General features: G+C 42.0%; 1 protein-coding gene and 1 long non-coding RNA gene across 3 annotated transcripts in view; both read left to right on the forward strand.

Moving 5' to 3' along the window:
- Window positions 1–564, forward strand: part of LOC141144862 (uncharacterized) — a 34476-nt gene extending 33912 nt beyond the window's left edge. Inside the window, exon 3 of the long non-coding RNA XR_012244476.1 lies at window positions 121–564. This is a non-coding gene — a long non-coding RNA (uncharacterized lncRNA). The remainder of the gene's footprint in view (window positions 1–120) is intronic.
- Window positions 565–17568: 17004 nt separating this feature from the next.
- LOC141144861 (leukocyte elastase inhibitor-like) overlaps window positions 17569–19228 on the forward strand; it is a 79137-nt gene continuing 77477 nt past the window's right edge. For both annotated transcript variants that reach the window (XM_073630945.1, XM_073630946.1), the window contains exons 1-2: window positions 17569–17707; window positions 18014–18229. In XM_073630945.1, the coding sequence (XP_073487046.1) occupies window positions 18065–18229 (165 nt within the window). In that variant the 5' untranslated portion in view covers window positions 17569–17707; window positions 18014–18064. The remainder of the gene's footprint in view (window positions 17708–18013; window positions 18230–19228) is intronic.

The following is a 19228-nucleotide window of genomic DNA, read 5'->3' on the forward strand; positions in this document are numbered from 1 at the left end:
GCTTCTTTGAGATGGCGTATATATTTGCGGTAAGCATCACTCATGCTGCGCCACCTTGTATGTAAGTAATGCACTGAAAAAAATAAAAATAAAATTAATTTTATTTATGTCTGCTTTTAGGTACCTAGCAACAGGAAATTCGTTTGGAAGTTTGCACTTTGAATTTAAGGTTGGAAAATCAACTATTAGTGGCATTGTTCATGAAACCTGCCTAGTCATATGGGAAGAACTGAAGGATTTGGTTATGAAGAAGCCAAACAAACAAGAATGGTTGCAGGTAGCAGAGCTATTCTGGCAGCGTTGCAACTTCCCCAACTGTCTGGGAGCCATTGATGGGAAGCACATCCGCATCCTCAAGCCTCCAGCTAGTGGTAGCCAATATTTTAATTATAAGAAATATTTTTCGTTGGTATTAATGGCAGTGGCAGACGCAAATTATAAATTTCTTTATATTGATGTGGGTTCTTATGGCAGCAGCTCGGATTCTAGTGTATTTTCACATTCCTCATTTGGCCGCATGCTGCGTGAGAATACACTAGACTTGCCCAGTCATTCTCCCCTGCCCGGAACAACAGATCCTTTCCTCCCACATGTATTTGTAGGAGATGAAGCATTTGCACTTGCACAGCACATGCTCAGGCCTTTTTCTAGTCGCTCTTTGACAACAGAAAAAAGAGTGTTCAATTATAGGCTCACTAGGGCACGACAAGTAGTTGAATGTGCATTTGGGATACTATGCAATAAGTGGAGATTCATGCATACTTCAATAAATCTGAGTATTGACCATGCTATCAGTGCTGTTAAAGCAGCCTGTGCACTGCACAACTATGTGCGTGAACGTGACGGATATCTATTTGAGGATTCCCTGAGCCATAACATGGAGGCGGCACAGTGGAATGTTACTAGGGGCACCACTAGTGGTACACATATTCGTGGTGAATTTCAAAGCTTCTTTATGTCGCCAGCTGGGGAGGTGCCTTGGCAGATGAATTCTATCTAATCAGAAAAAGTGTGTATTGGTTTGCATTATATTATCAGGGCCTTGACAAAGTTAAGTGTGCTGTAACAAATAATGCTTTTTTCATAATTTTGGTTTAGTTAAATAAAAATAATGTTGTTAACATTTGCATTGTATATTCTTTTGCTAGCCTAAGCGAATCTTAGCTTAGTAGTTAATTTAGGTACCCCTCCGTCGCTGTCTGACGCCGTTATGTGCACAGTGTTGAGGGCATGTGGCCTGGTATGGATTTGTGGGCAAACACACGCTGTTGTTTATTATAATATTAGAATAAAAATGGCCAACATAACTAAACAATAGGACAGCATCTACAGGTAGTGAAAGGGAATAAAAAACTTACATTTGGCAGCCTGAACTTGGGATGAGCACATGCTCCACTCTGGCAAGATGATTCTGGCAATTTCCAGCCATGCATGTTTTTTCACAACGTTGTCCTTATATTTAGGATGCCGGGTGTCATAAATCATCGGTTTATCCCTCACAAGTCTGATCAGCTCCTCACAATCCACGGATTACTTCGCCTTTGCTGAAACTTTTCTACCCCTTTTGGCCATGCTTGCTCCGGTCACCACACCAAAACAGACAGGGGAGGAACTGGAAGAGGGGGAGGTGTAGGAGGAGGGGAGATCATTTCTGTTCACAACGCAACACAGCTGCGAATCAGGTGCGTGCCCATAGAAGATAATGGCCTTCTAATTCGCACCGCAATGACCAGAAAACGCACACGTTTTTTGTGCAATGCGCAGTGCGAATGCATCGCACATATGTGAACCAGCCTCATTCAAATGAACCTAGTTTAAAATGTCCTGCGAATTGGATGCGTTGTAATCCGCATCTAATTCGCATAGGTGTGAACCCGGGCTCAGTCTTTTACACTCACAATCAGTAGCTACACAAACAAGAAAAGAGATGGGAATCCTGCCTATAATGGACAAAGAGTAGCACTCATTGAATGTATATCGGGGGATGTAATCAAATAACTGAAACTAAAATGAAAATGTTTTCTATTCTCTTACAACACAACACTAGGGTCAGTACAGGGACCCTTCTCTACATGGAATGAATTTTCAGTGATATCTGCAGTTCAGTGGAGCCCCCCCCTTTTTTTTCATAACGTGGAGTGGATTTTTTTAAATGCACTGCCCTCTCCCGATATAGATTCCCTGTATGTGGTGTGCCACCCTGCACATCTTTTATTGTCATCTGTTTATAATTTTTTTTTTCTCTTTTTTTTTTATTGTTATTTGTTTGTCTAAATAGAGGCGTATTTTTCAACATGACTTTTTGTATTGATAGTGAGACGGAACAAGAAATCAGAGCAGTATTTAGCAGAGACGAACAAAATGCTCCTAAGCGCCAAAACAAATTTAGACAATTATTTAGGAAACATAATAATTTGACCATCAAACATTTAAAGAGAAAATGGAACATAATAGCCTTAGAAGCATATTTAGAAGCACAAATGATACCGCGAGGATTAAGGGAACGCATTATACCTGTTGATCATTTGCATAATGATCGATTCCTAAAAATATGGACAGAGGAATCTGTCAAACATGGATTAAATATGATAGGACTGATTATCCAGGAAGAGAAAACACAATTTCGAGAACTTTAAATACAACTACAAGATAGTATTAAACTATTGGATGAATACCAGGATAGAAGAATTCAAAAAATTTTATGAAAAATGAAAAAAGGAAGTAGAGGAATTCTAAAAGGAGCAGAAAATGGGAAAACAGAAAAACATTTCAAAGAGATACTGTGGACTTTGAAACAGGGAACATATTAGACCTAGAAAGAAAAAGAGGAAGAAGTAGATCTGACCATCTATCTGTATTGAGCAAAGGATTGGGCTTTTCCCCATGTAACAAAGGTAATTCCTTTGAAATATACAAGGATATATGCTTATTTTTAAGACGGGTCAATTTTAAACTCATGTTCTTTGGAAAAGAAACAACATAAAAAGAAAATCGAGCAAACACTATACTGGAGATTGAGGAATCACAACTAGTAGACTATTTTGAGGGAAATATGTGGATAGACTTTGAGATGCTGGATCCCCCTCCTACATCAGGCCTAGCTAATAAGTCCCAGCGGTTCCCTAACTTCGCTAACAACAAATATCTACAGATGTTTTTGGAGGCAATTACAGATGACATACGGGCCATAAAATGGGACAATAAAGAACCAGCCACTGACAACCTCTCAATTAATGAAAGAAAGGCTCTTCAAGAGCTAAAAACTTCACCCAATTGCATTAAAAAACCTAGTGACAAAAGTAGAAATGTAGCTTTGTGACCTGAAAGTGATTATTTAGAGGAGGTATATAGGCAGTTGAATGATTGCAGTTGCTATGAAAGATGGCCAAATAATCCCTTCCCCACATTGGTTAATGAAATTAACTACCATTTGACCAGGGCTCAAGAAGTTGGGCTACTAGGCCAAAAGAAACTTTTATTTCTAAAAATCACCCATTTCAATATACCAACTTTTTATGTTACACACAAAGTACATAAACATCTAAAAAAAAACCCTTGGAGATCTATTGTGTCGGGGATGGGGGGACCCCTCGACAGAATAGGCAAATATATTGATCAAAGAATTAAACACCTGGTGAAGGAACTACCATCCTATGTACAGGACTCTGCAGATATACTGCGAAAATTAAACAACATGGAGATACCAGATGATTGCATATTGGCAGGTATTGATGTGGAGTCCCTTTACTCATCGTTCCCCCATGCAGTGGGGATACATGCAGTATCGAAATGGCTGGACACTAGACACCCTCTGGCAGGTCCTCACAATGAATTTCTGATAAAGTTATTGGAACTGGTTCTCAATAACAACTACTTTACCTTTGATGGTAAATACTACCGACAAAAATGAGGAGTAGCAATGGGGACGGGAATGGAGAAGTATACCAACACCCAGCTTTCCTCAAACATGTTGCCCTTTGGGTACGATTTATTGATGATGTTCTGGTGGTGTGGAGGGGCACTGTGTCACAGTTCGAAACATTTATAGGTGAACTCAATAACAACACTAGAAATATCTTTGTCACCTATAAGGTTGACAAGGACCAAATCAAGTTCCTAGACTTAATGATCTGCAAAAAGGACGGCAGAATTGTGATCAGTACGTTTAGAAAACCCACAGCGGGGAACACTCTCCTCCACGCCACCAGCCATCATCCCTGGCCCCTTATTAGGGAAATCCCGGTGGGGCAATTCCTGCGTATATGCAGGAACTGTTCTAACTTTAGGGATTTTCAAATGGAAAGTAAGGACCTTACCCAAAGATTTAGAAAAAGGGGATACCCAAACTCTATTATCAAACAGGCCAAATCAAAAGCGCAGAAGAAACGGAGGGAAATTATTTTGTGTCTAGAACAGGATGAGGAAAGAATAAATAGGACCCCCCCAAAGAGAATAGGATTGGTGACTACCTATGGTACCCATTGGAACTATCTGAAAATTTTATTATGCAGACATTGGCATTTGCTTATGCTTGATAATAGGCTCAAACAAATTTGGGGGCCTCGTCCTAATTTGATAGCAAAACGAGCACCTACAATAGGTAATACGTTGGTAAATAGTGAATACACCCAGAAAACAATTAAAAGTCAATCAAGTCTATCCTTTTTTCCACAAATGGAAGGCATGCATGCATGTGGACATTGCTCAATATGCAAATTTGTTATGAAGACCAATACATTTAAGGATTCTACTGGAAAACAAGTATTTAGGATTAAACCATTTGTGAACTGTTCTACAATGTACATTGTATACCAAAGTATCTGCCCTTGTGCGAAGATATATGTGGGGAAAACAATAAGAGAATTTAGAAAAAGATTGGGTGAACACATTTCCAGTATATTCACCAAAGATGATAAATCAACAGTAGCAATCCATTTTAGAGACCATCATGGGGCTAAACTGACAGGCCTTAAATGTATGATTATTCACAAACCTGAAATATCCAATAGGAGAGGAGATTGGGACAAAATGCTACTGCAAAAGGAAGCTAAATGTATTTTTCTATTGAATTCAATGATCCCTATGGGGTTAAACAATGACATGTCTCTGCAATGTTTTCTGTAGGAATCTGCCACTTACAATTATTGCTCCCTGTTCCCACCCACTAATAAATATACATTCTCCATCTCCCTTCTACTCTTGTTTCCTAGTTTTATTATCCCTACCTTTATCCCTTCCATGAAGGGCATGCCAATGAAACTCACTATAAATAATACCTATGTCTGTCTAACTGTCTTAAGCTACCAATCGAATAGTGGTATAGATGTAATTATATTACCATACCCAATAGATCTACCCTAACCGGTAATCTATGAACTGATCAGTACACTTTTACTATAGAGATCACTGCAGAATACATGTATTTGCCGTCTGTTTGAATGGATATGCAACCAAGAAAGAGTAATGTATGATTGGCTAAATAATGGGGATTCCCGTGTGCCTATGTGATTTAAATGCCCTTATACTGGATTATGCACTAGCTGTAGTGATTTGAATGACTCTGTGTGATCTATTGCCACTGACTAAAATGGGATCGGCATAAGTATCAGTGATATGCTGATATTTGTTTATACATATTTGCCCATATATGTACAGTATATATATATTGGATCACATGTAGGTTGCTTCGATTTTTATAACTTTACACCGTTCATTGCAACCGAACAAAACAGGATCGGCATGTGTATCTGTGACATGCTGCCGGTTAAATACTGAATGTGATGGATTTTATTTGGGCATTGGTTGCCCGGACATTGGGGATGATATCCATTTCACTATAGCTATACCTTGAACACACTGCTCTAACTTTAGCAACCAACCTTAATTGAATCGGCATATATATGCGAATAGAGCTTTTTGTGTATCTTATGAATGTAGCAACCCTCGAGCTCTGTAACTACACATACACATGAAGGAGACATGTATCTATTCATAGTGGTGTCCACAGCCTATTGTGCTTAGATCCTGTAACCCTCTGGTTAAATACTCTCTCCTTTTGAAGTTAATATGAACGGATCTGAGAACATTTCTCTTTCCTATCTTGCCTCTCTCCACTATACTTCGATTGAAGGATAGTATTAAAGACTGGATAATAAGAGATATATATGCAGTGAGTGCACCCCTTTTTCCTTGGACAAGTGGATGTGCTGACTTGGATCTCTGAGTAAGCAACACCAATGGCATCCCTGGGGGGGGGCAGAGGAGGCCCTGACCCCCCCAACATTATGCTGTGCCCCACCATGTGCCCCCCCAATTAAAAAAAAAATTTTTTTTTTTTTTTACAAAAAATCAATGTCTAAGAGGGAGAGTGTCCCCAGTCAGCTCCTGTGGGTGATTTCTCCCTCCTCTCTCTGCTCGCTGACACTGCATAATGCGAGCACTCACACGTCCGCCCGATCTGCTCCTTCCCCTGCATCCTCATTGGCAGGGAGCAGAGCGAGTTGCAGGAAGGACTCCACCAGGACTCTCAGTTACTGAAAAAACAGACTGATTTCTCCCGTCCTTAGGACAGGAGAACCAGCCTGTAAATTCCAAGAGATGCCATACCAGCGCTGTCAATAGCAGGGGTAGGACAGCAAGAGGAGGCTGGGGAACCCCACAGTGGCAGAACACCAGGGCCCGGGGGCAAGACAACCTTTGCAACCCTGATAGTTCTCCCACTGCTTTGGACCCTTATATTTTCATGGTATGCTGGTGACATATATCTCTTGTTTTCTGCCACCCTGGGGGGCCCCAATACAGTAGGAAGTGAGCTCACTGCAGAACATGTGAAAAGGCCATTGTGGGATCGTAGTAAAGGGCCCCAGGCATAGGCGTGCCCACGGGGTGTGCCGGGTGTGCCTGGGCACACCCTAATCTTTCCAAGCTGTCTCCAAAGATCTGCCCCAAAATGTTGAATTTAACAATGTGTAGCCTGCGCTTCCAGGTAGCACAGGCAGCAGATCGTGAAACCAGAGCCGCTGCGCTGAGTGTGTGAACTGACAGTGCGGTAATGTCACTGCTTGCAGAGTGAAAGTCCATCTGTCAAAACTGAGCCGTGATTTCGGGGGTGGGCGGGCTGAACAGCTGTCAAACACCAGCCAATGGGAAGGGGTCTGGGCGGGCTGCTTTATGTGGCTCCGCCCCTTTCTTAAGCAGCCCAATCATTGGCTGGTGGTTGTTAGCTCCTCGGCCCCGCCCACCCCCGACATCGCGGCTGTGTTGTGACAGCTGGTCTTTCTGCCATTACATGACAGTGTCACACACAAGGGCTCTAGCAAGCCTCACTACCTCTCCCCAATCAGTGCCACTCTGTGCTGCCAATCACTGCCAATCTGTGCTGCCAATCAGTGCCACTCTATGCTGACACTGACAATCAGTTCTGCCAATCTGTGCTGCCAATAAGTGCTGCCAATCACTGCCAATCTGTGCTGCCAATCAGTGCCACTCTGTGCTGCCAATCAGTGCCAATCTGTGCTGACACTGACAATCAGTTCTGCCAATCTGTGCTGCCAATAAGTGCTGCCAATCACTGCCAATCTGTGCTGCCAATCAGTGCCACTCTGTGCTGCCAATCAGTGCCAATCTGTGCTGACACTGACAATCAGTTCTGCCAATCTGTGCTTCCAATCAGTGCTGACAATCACTGCCAATCTGTGCTGCCAATCAGTGCCACTCTGTGCTGCCAATCAGTGCCACTCTGTGCTGCCAATCAGTGCCAATTTGTGCTGACACTGACAATCAGTTCTGCCAATCTGTGCTGCCAATCAGTGCCACTCTGTGCTGCCAATCGGTGCCAATCTGTGCTGACACTGACAATCAGTTCTGCCAATCTGTGCTGCCAATCAGTGCTGCCAATCAGTGCCACTCTGCGCTGACAATCACTGACAATCTGTGCTGCCAATCAGTGCTACTCTGTGCTGCCAATCTGTGCCCATCAGTGCTGCCAATCAGAGCCCATCAGTGCTGCCAATCAGTGGCCAACAGTGCGGCCTATCGGTGCCGATCGGTGCTGCCATAATACTGGTCTCTCCGATATGCAACTTTATATATAATACACATAAGTTTGAAAACAAGACATAATAGAATCTTAGCAGGGATGGCAGAAACCCCTCTATGGATAATTGCAATACAAATTAACTTCCAGTGCAACAACTTTTTAGCTGGGAGGTTCACACCATTATACTTTGGAATTTTTGTTTTTTAAATTGTTACACTTAATGTTATATGTTTTAGTTACTATTATAATGTAAATTATTGCACTTGAAGTTAATTTTCCACCACCCTTCCTAAGTCCATGTCTTTATGGACGTTGCTTTGTGCTCTGGTGCGCAGTCATGTTGGGACAGGAAGGGGCCGTCCCCAAACTCCTCCCACAAAGTTGGGAGCATGAAATTGTCCAAAACTAAGGGGCCAAGCCCAACCCCTGAAAAACAACCCCACACCATAATCCCCTCCCCCCCACACCATAATCCCCCCTCCACCCACACCATAATCCCCCCTCCACCCACACCATAATCCCCCCTCTCATAATGATTTAGACCAGTGCACAAAGCAAGATCCATAAAGACTTGGATGAGCGAGTTTGGGGTGGAGGAACTTGACTTGCCTGAACAGAGTCCTGACCTTAACCCGATAGAACACCTTTGGGATCAATTAGAGTGGAGACTGTGAGCCAGACCTTCTCGTCCAACATCAGTGCCTGACCTCACAAATGCGCTTCTGGAAGAATGTTCAAACATTCCCATAGACACACTTCTAAACCTTGTGGACAGCCTTCCCAGAAGAGGTGAAGCTGTTATAGCTGCAAAGGGCGGAGCCAACTCAATATTGAACCCTACATGCATGTAAAGGCAGGTGTCCCAATACTTTTGACAATATAATGTGTGTATCATATTATATATATACACGTATGTGTGCTTGAGCTTTGGGGTGCACACCCTAATGCAATAGGCTGCGCACGCCTATGCTCACAATGATCTTTTATTTGGATTACAGGATGAGAACAAAGGGAATTACCCACACTTGAGGACATTTGTTATCACAAGGAGTACAAAGTTCTCCTCCCCCCTTCATCCGTTGTTTGGATTACTATATGTCACAGACCTAGCCAGAACAGAGGCTGTTGGAGAGGACTGTATGCAAGCCTGTTGCCATTTGATTATGGGCCCTGGATTTTCAATGGAACAATACTCTTTGTGAGGTGAATGAGAAATCCAGGCTGAACTGTACTAATTGGACTCAGTTGTGTATATATGTATATATTGTATGGGGACTCTTTACTGTAGATTTGTGTCCCTGAAGAGGGAGGGGGGATTCCTCCAGCAGCCCCCTGCTGATAAGACTGATTCATTCTGTTGGGACACATCCTGTGAGGAGATGCTGGTGTCATTAACCTGTGTTTATGTTAATTGAATGAGCTAATGACATTGTCCTCTATACAATGTAGGAGACGGGACGACTGCTATTGTGTTAATTAACTGTATGAAGCTCGGTGACCACAAGTCTGGGCGAAAGGTCATGTCTCAGTCACCTAGGCTGTATAAAGGATTAGATAATTAGCTCATGTTAATTAAGTTACAGTTGTATTGTTAGAGGAGGTTCCAACGGCATATAAAGTCTTGTAACTTTGATTCATAATAAACAGTCCATGTTAGCAGTGAAGTAAGTGTCGCCTTGTTTTCTGCTCAGAGAGGTTGGAATATCTGATATCTGTATAGAGACTGGGAGGAAGTGGTATATGACGGAAGCACTCAAGCGGAGTGTGGGACGTTCCGTGACATTGGTGGCAAGCAGCGGGAAAGCTTCCTGCAGTCTGGGACATCCAAACTTCCATCTGGATCCAAGGTCCAGATAGCAGGAGAGGAGAGGTACAGATACCAGCCGCCATGGATGAGGAATTCAGAAGGAGGTTGCGAGAGATGCAGATACAGCACAGAGGACCAGTATCGGAGCAGGTCCTGCTGGGATGGTGTGATTCTATTTGCTGCAAACTCTGGAAGGAAGTGCTAGCCCGTGAGCAGCGACACCAGGGAAAAGTTCTCCCCTCCATCGAGGAAAGGTACTGGTCGCAGTACGGACTGCGGGTGCGGTTTTTGGGAGAAAAACCACACAAGAAGCAGACAGCTGAATTAAGCAGGCTGGTCTGGGCAGAGATAAAGCTGGATGAGAGCTACAGAGCCCTCCGGTGGCATGTATCCCAAGCATGTCCCTGGATAGAGGATGACAGCCCAACGGAAGGCTTAAGCTACGGCGGCTTGGGACTGTTGTTTGTGAAGCTGACAGGGGACCCTAACTTTGGGAGTGATTTGGAGCGGCAGGTGGACGAAATCATGGATTTCAGAGAAGGGCTACTGAACATTTCGGAAGTGCACTGGGCACAGGAAGATTTGGAGTTTCTGGCCATTCAGGAATGGGAGCTAGAGATCGCCTACAGACGGCTGCTAGACATTGCTCAGTGCCAGGGCTGGGCTCCCTTTGCCTGGGACTATCAGGAAATACCAGCTGACAACCCCGAAATCCTGGCTGAAGAGTCGGCAATGTGGCAGAGCAATAGTGTGCTTTGCCAACCTGCCCCCACAGCTATGGAGGCGGAGGTCTTATAGCGGATGCAGCAAGTGCTGACTGACCTTGATGATCCTGTTTCTGCATGGGATGATCTTGGATGGAGGAATGTGCCTGTCCAGCAGCATGCCAGAGAATCTGCAGTGGAAAATCTGGAGATTGCCATCCCCAAAGCTGAAGTGCTGACAACAGGGCAGAGCTCTGCTAACCTCTGCCCAGCACTGATAATATCTTCTGGGTTCCATGGACAGGAGATGGTGAACCTCCATCCCCAGACACCAGTTGCAGAAACAGGGGATTTGATAGACTTTTCTGCTGAGGAAGAACCATCGGGTGAGCCCCCAGCAGAAGAGTTGGGATTAGGGCCAAACTTCATTGCGCTCTGCTCAGCACTGATGGCATCTTCTGAGTTCCACGGACAGGAGATGGTGAACCTCTATCCACAGACACCAGTTATAGAGGTAGGGGATTTAATAGACTTTTCTGCTGAGGAAGAACAACCTGATGAGCCTCCAGCAGAAGAGCTGCTATTGGGGCCAAACTTCACTGTGCTCTGCCCTGCACCAACAGCAGTATCTGTGGAGTTACAGGGAACTTCCCCAGTTGAAGCACCGGCAACCGGGCAGAGTGCTACCAACCTCTGGCCATCCCCTGCAACAACTACAGAGTTCCAGGGAGGTGGGGCAGTTGGCCTCCCTCCCCAACAGGTAGCCAGAGCAGATGGTGTGGGGTTTCCAGCAGAAGGGCTGGCAACAGGGCCGAGGACTGCTGGACTCTGCCCTCAACTAACAGAGGATGGATTTCCTGTGAAGGTGGATGGGACTTCAGTCTCCACCTGTATACCCCAGGGATGCTGGGCAGTGGGCCCCGATCCCCAACAGCATGACAGAGTGAGCCCAGACACCCTGTCTTCTCTCCAGTGGCAGAAAGGATTCCAGGGAGAAGAGCCAGTCCAGGCCTCTCCCCAGCGGCAGATATGTTCTCTGAGAGAGGCAGAGGTTGGCTGGGTGAGTAATACTCTGTTTAGAACAATTTGTTTGGGGTACTGTGTGGGTACAGGCAGTAGAGGACTGGAACTATGGACTAACTTCGGAGTCAACCCGTCTGGGGTCTCCTCCTGTGTTAGTCTCCTGCCGAAAGGGGAGAAATGTCACAGACCTAGCCAGAACAGAGGCTGTTGGAGAGGACTGTATGCAAGCCTGTTGCCATTTGATTATGGGCCCTGGATTTTCAATGGAACAATACTCTTTGTGAGGTGAATGAGAAATCCAGGCTGAACTGTACTAATCGGACTCAGTCGTGTATATATGTATATATTGTATGGGGACTCTTTACTGTAGATTTGTGTCCCTGAAGAGGGAGGGGGGATTCCTCCAGCAGCCCCCTGCTGATAAGACTGATTCATTCTGTTGGGACACATCCTGTGAGGAGATGCTGGTGTCATTAACCTGTGTTTATGTTAATTGAATGAGCTAATGACATTGTCCTCTATACGATGTAGGAGACGGGACAACTGCTATTGTGTTAATTAACTGTATGAAGCTCGGTGACCACAAGTCTGGGCGAAAGGTCATGTCTCAGTCACCTAGGCTGTATAAAGGATTAGATAATTAGCTCATGTTAATTAAGTTACAGTTGTATTGTTAGAGGAGGTTCCAACGGCATATAAAGTCTTGTAACTTTGATTCATAATAAACAGTCCATGTTAGCAGTGAAGTAAGTGTCGCCTTGTTTTCTGCTCAGAGAGGTTGGAATATCTGATATCTGTATACAGACTGGGAGGGAGTGGTATATGACGGAAGCACTCAAGCGGAGTGTGGGACGTTCCGTGACACTATACATCTCCTAATATTGTTCCCTGTTTTCTCCCATGATGTTTTTTCCTCACTTCTGACTGACGGACTGACTATTGGTTTATTTTATTTCATTTTTTGCATTCTCTGTGGTCGGCTACTGTTATTCTACCTAGGAAACAGCGTGAACATTTCTGCATTTGCAGAATCACGCTGTCCTCTCAGGAATCTTACAGTTCAGCCCTCATCCCTAGGTAGCTGGGGGTACTAACAGGTGTATTAGGGGCGTGCTTTATATCGGGGAAGGGAGGGCTCTCTGGAATTCAGGTTTCCATTTTTCTATGAAGGTAATTACTGCATGGATGATCTGTCTCACAGGTCATTCTTTGGGAGGTTATAGATAGATTAGTGGGGTCCCACTTTGTTGGGACTTCCTATTAGGTCTATTTAATTGGGGATCGAGGGAGTTTTTATTACCTTTTTGTATTTTGCTCATTTATAGCTAATAAAATCACGTAGTTAACTCTTCAGGGTGTGTTTTTGGTCATTTTGGTTTATTATGTTTTTCATTTTAGTACACAATCAGTAGCTGCCACAACATCATTTTTGGGGAAAATGTACCATTCACAGCATCTGCTGTAACAATTCTGACCTTAAAAAATGTCATTGACACTCTTGACCAGAAAGGAAAGCAAAAGTTTAAAATATGGTAGTGCTCTTCAAATAGGCAAGAACTCTTTATTTTCTTTCTTAGAGCATTTAGAGGATCAGCTTAATGATTTATAAACATTGCTTTAAGGAAACAAAAGAGACAATTCAAGAAAAAGATAATACAATATAGGCAATAAGCAACAGCAAAATACTGAAATGGGATTGAAAGTAAAAAGAACTTAGTTCTCACTTTGCAGAGCCCAATTCACTGTATAGTAGTCCAATCTGGTTTACCAGAGTTATTGGCTGTCATGAATGACTCCCAGCATTTGTGCATAGTTTAGATGGGAAAAAATAGAGCATACAAATGCAACAGCATTTCGTGGAACTTCTAGAGCAGTGATTCCAATCTCAGCCCTCAAGAATGCCCCAACAGACCATGTTCTGGGAATTTCCATTAGATAAAATATCTGTTTTATATATATATATATATATGTATATATATATATATATATATATATATATCTCAAACCATTTACATTGATTTATATTATCTAAGCAAGTTGATGGAAGCTCCTGAAAACATGACCTGTTGGGGTTACTTGAGGACTATAAGGTAGGGAACTATTATTCTCGGAACCAACCCTCAACCAAACAAGAGAGTTGAGGGTATATAGGAGTGCTGAAGCATTTATGAAATTTTAGCAGACACTCCCTTAATGCCATTGTTTTATAATCCAACAACCAATATTATTTTTGCACAGAAAAAAAATCACAATATGATAGAAATTAGACATGATATTATGTTTGCATATTTTTCTTAGGATATATGACCAATCAACTATTATAGTATAAGTATGTGTGGTATTAAACTGATTGTTATTTTCTTATACTGTACATTCAGGTAGACACTTGTAATGAATGCAAATTTATCATAACCAGATATATGAACTATTAATAGTGCTTTAGAGCTGAATATGTATAAATTTGGCAATTTCAATTTCAAGTACAGCCAGACTCAATTGTGCATTGTTTCTAAGTTGTATTTATACAACTTATGAGTCTCTGGCCTAAAGTGGTTGTAAACCTCAGACTTGAAATATGATCAAAGCATATACCTCTATAGTGTGTACTTGTCTCAATCCAGAGCACTTGGTGTCATGCCTGTGCTCTGAACCGTTCCTCTGCTATAAGCATGAGTCACTTACAAGTTTTCCATCACCAAGAGTAAAATGGTGACAGGGGAGGAAGGTTTAGCTGATTGACAGCCTCAGCTCTGTTCCTGTGTGCTGTGTGTGTGTGTGTGTGTGTGTGTGTGTGTGTGGGGGGGGTGCATCTCTTTTCCCAATCAGCTCTCAGACCTCTCCTCACTGAGCTCTTCAGAGTGTAAATTCAGCTCTCCCGCCCCCTGCTTTCAGAGCTGAGAAATCCTGTGTAAAATCTGCACTTTGAATAGGTGAAAGGGAAAGACAGCTGTAGATTAACAGGCGTAACTTATGTAGGAGGATTTGCTTAATCTCTGTGTATCACCAGAGGCCACACACTTCACTGGGTATATGTAAGGGTTTACAACAACTTTAATGGAGTTTTATGACCCACAATTATGATCAGTATACATGAGAGCCTTTAGTTAGTCCTGGAGTAAAGAAAAAAAAGATGGATGGAGGGCCAGCATAACAGAAGTTAAAGGAGCTTGGGTCTAGGAGGGGTTTTCTGAAGTTTGAAAGAAAATAAGGTTTCAAAACTTACTTGTATGGACGTTCAAGTGGGAACGGGCGAAGCTGTAAGGGGTGGTCAGTCAGAGGGTCCCCTCCTTCCCTTTGTTCCTGCTCCCTTTGGGCTAGTTATTCTTCGGTGACCCATTTGTGGGTTGGTGTTGCTCAGTCATGGGAGCTTGCGGGGTATGAAGTCCTGGTAGGTTAATATGGGGCACTAATATGTACAGTGTAGGGACTCATCTGAGTTGTGTCTGCATTTGGTTTTATCTGTGTTTGCTGTCTCAGAGTCTGTGGTTGTTGCGCTTGGAGGCCTATTTCGGTTGGATTCAGGTGTTCTCTTCTTTGATGCCCACTAGGACTTTGTGACTTCAAATCTATACTGAGTTTAACTTGTTGTTTTGTTTGTCAAGTTTATGATTTTGTTTTTAAAAGGCTACTATGACCATTTAACTCTATCTTGTTGTTGTTGTGTGGTTATTCAGGTGTGGTAAAGGGGGGAGTGAGTGATGGTTGTAGCAGAAGGGAGACAAGTCCTCTTTATTACCCTAGTCATGAATGCTCTGCTACAATTTTACAACAGGGCTTAATTAGAAATCTTTCTTAAATGTGACTTCTGGGTATGTTCTAGTGTGGGGGTGTTCAGTATAGTCTCTGGCTTTTAAACATTTTCATTCCTTGTTGCAGTGCAAATTTCAAGATTAAATCAAAATGTTTTGCTGCAGACTTTGGAGAAATGATGCTAACATTGTGCTCAATACGAATCCACATTATCTTTCCTCAGTTTGGTATTCTTCAGTCCTCAATATCTGCACAGACAATACCCATTATTTTAGTATAAAAAACTCTCTTAGCATTTTTTACTATGTACTTACTAGAAAGATGTACAGTATAGAAGACTCAGAAAATGTTTCGCGAAAAACATTATTGCAGCACTAAAAACTTTACAGATTCTACTCTTTTAACTCTATCGGAAAAAAAAAACACAAACACACATCTCATGTTGGGCTTAATCACATCTACAAAAAACTTAAAAAATGTGTTTTGGGTAGATTAATTCTTTAATATGACAATCATTGTCTGTACACCAAGGAAATACCCCTTGCACGAAGCTTAGCCCCAATCTATGCACTTGCCTCTCCCGCACAGTAGATGTACTGTGGCTGGGCAGCACATGCATCTTCAGTCACATATGTACTATATTACCAAAAGAATTGGGATGCCTGCCTTTACACGTGCATCAACTTTAATGGCATCCTAGTCCGTAGGTTTCAATATTGAGTTGGCCCGCCCTTTGCAGCTATAACAGCTTCAACTCTTCAGGGAAGGCTGTCCACAAGGTTTAGGAGTGAGTCTATGGGAACGTCTGACCATTCTTCCAGAAGCGCATTTGTGAGGTCAGGCACTGATGTGGACGAGAACTCCTGGCTTGCAGTCTCCGCTGTAATTCATCCCAAAGGTGCTCTATCAGGTGAAAGTCAGAACTCTGTGAAGGCCAGTCCAGTTCCTCCACCCAAAAATTGCTCATCCTTGTCTTTATGAACCTTGTTTTGTGCACTCGCCCAAATCATTTGTTGGAAGGGGAAATATGATGTGGGGTTGTTTTTCAGGTGTTGGGCTTTGCCCCTTAGTTCCAGTGAAGGGAACTCTTAAGGTGTCAGCATACCAAGACATTTTGGACTATTTAATGCTCCCAACTTTGTGGGAACAGTTTGGGTCAGGTCCCTTCCTGTTCCAACATGACTGCGCACTGGTGCACAAACAAGGTCCATAAAGCCATGGATGAGCGAGTTTGGAGGTTGGCGGGAGTTGGGGGGGGGGGCGTTAAAATACTTTCATAATATGGTGTATATACAGTACATGATTGAGCCCGCACCTGTCTAGGAGCTCGCAGTGCACCCCTCGTCAGCGGATTACTGTTATACCTGGTAATTGGGTATCATGTGATCACTATGATTGGTCATAGCGATCACATGATCACAATGTAAAGTTGTAAGTATGTAAGAAATTTGATTTTATTGGATATGTTTTATAACAGAAAGTAGAAAATATTGTTTTTTTTTTTTTTAAATTATCTGTCTTTTTTCGTTTATATAATAAAAAATAAAAAAACCCAGTGGTGATCATAGAACACCAAAAGAAGGCTCTATTTGCATGAAAAAAATGATATATATCTAATTTTGGTACAGTGTTGCATGGCTGCGCAATTGCCAGTTAAAGTAGCGTAGTGCCAAATAGCAAAAAATGGCCTAGTCATGTAGGGGGGTAAAACCTTCCAGAGCTCAAATGGCTATATTATTTCATGGCTTTAAATATCAAAGCATGCAACAGAAAAACAGTGCACTAATTCAGATTCTGCCTCACTGTTTCTGTTCTCACAATAACCACAGGCGTCTTAGGCAAACAGGTCCAGTAAGGAAAAATCTTCTTGTAGACTAGATTGTCACATTGCCTAATGGTAGGAAAGGTCCTGCATCAACATAGAAACATAGTAAAAACCATTCTCTAACTGATTTTGAAAAGTGACTTTGGGCTTCACTAAACATAGATACAAATCATTATTATACTTTTGTATTATTTTAGAGCATTTAAATATTGTATTTTGGCTGTTTTGTCATTTTATTACAATAGAGAGTGCATGATTATGCAGAAGACATGTCTGTTCTAGTATAGCTAAACATTCTATATTTTTCCATCCACCTCCCACAAATTTATATTTCTGACACATTTTGCAAAAACATGTTTAATGCTGCTTTATCTTTTTTTATGATTCACTGCTGTTGGCAAATCTGCTTCCTGTGAGCCAAGAAGTAAAAGGTACATGCTGAGGCAGGGCATTCAAATATTTCAGGAAACAATTGTTGCTTTAATTGATGATGAAAGTATAGTATATATTTGGGTGTAGCTAGCAATGTAACAGTCTGCACTGAAGTACTGTCCTAACAGGTACTGTATTATTTTATTTACTACATATATCATATCCTGTAAATTGTAAAGTTTAGAATATGACTAGGGCTGAACACAATATGTTATGCTGTTACTTTTAATTCCAGTCTTTTTTTTCTTTGTATATACAACATTTTAGCAAGTATAACATAAAAGTAACATACTAAGAAAGTCCACAATGCATTGAAGGTGAATTTAGACTGGTAAGCCATAGCAACTAATCACATTTTGATAGCTCTACAGTAAAGGAGAAAACCCAAATGGTTTTGATGTTTATTAACTTTATTTTATTTTTTTATTTTGCAGACAAATATATTTCTGTGAAGATAGTTTTGTTCTTTGAAGTAGAAGATAACCATGGAAGCACTAGTTAAATCGTACAATGAGGTTTCCGTGAAGCTTTGCCTAAAGCTCATTGAAGACAATGACAAAAACATTGTATTTTCCCCAATGAGTATTGGATCTGCCCTGACCATGGTTTATCTTGGTACTAAAGGCAACACAGAAGCCCAGATGTCTGAAGTAAGTACCAAAATGCTAGATTCACAAAGAAGCAATTGTAAGTGGGTGCAAGGAAACTATTCCCCACAAAGGTCTCCAAAGTAGAAAGAAAATAAGAAAATGGACTATCTCTGTACCCTGGTCATATTACACATCAAATAAAAAGGTGTACGGTTTTTGGTACATGATTTACATTAAAAACAATGTATCCAGATACAGATTACAACAAATCTTGTGTTTAATGTAAATCGGGGGTCTTCAAACTACGGCCCTCCAGTTGTTCAGGAACTACAATTCCCATCATGCCTAGTCATGTCTGTGAATATCAGTTTTACAATGCCTCATGGGATGTGTAGTTCCGTAAAAGCTGTAAGGCCGTAGTTTGAGGATCCCTGATGTAAATCATGTACCAATAAAATGTATACCTTTGTATTTGATGTGTAACATGTCCAGGGTACAGAGATAGAAAATAGGAAAATGGACTTTCTGCTTTGGAGACCTTTGTGGGGAATAGTCTCCTTGCATCCACTTACTATTGTCTTTTGGATGATGGTACACCTAGTTTTTACTTTGTAGTCAGTTATTTGGAGGCCCCTCTGTCATCACAAAGAAGTAATTGTTGAAGATCCATGTGCTTTGTTGTCAGCGCTTCTAAAATTAATAAACAAGTATCACATTAGGTAAGACAAGTGCAATGAGCAATTCAGGTAACCTATATTAACCAGGTAGATAATAGCAGGACTAATAGATAATTTCTGGGTCGCTGCGCTTTGCACATCATTTCTTTTTGCTGTATTATTTACATCTATTTGATATGCCTTAGATTTACTTTCTGTTTACTTTCTGAACCAGTCCTGTGACAGATCGTGTAAATTGTGTTTGGCAACAGCTTGTCTCTGTTCCTCTTTAGTTCCCCTTTTCAGTTATTAATGAAAATATAGTAATCTCCCATGGGCAGACATGGGTTACATGACACTGCGTAAAATATTTTAATGTAGGACTCTTGCTACATCTGCCACT

Source organism: Aquarana catesbeiana, linkage group LG05 (genome assembly GCF_042186555.1).
Source record: "Aquarana catesbeiana isolate 2022-GZ linkage group LG05, ASM4218655v1, whole genome shotgun sequence".
Lineage (NCBI taxonomy): Eukaryota > Metazoa > Chordata > Amphibia > Anura > Ranidae > Aquarana > Aquarana catesbeiana.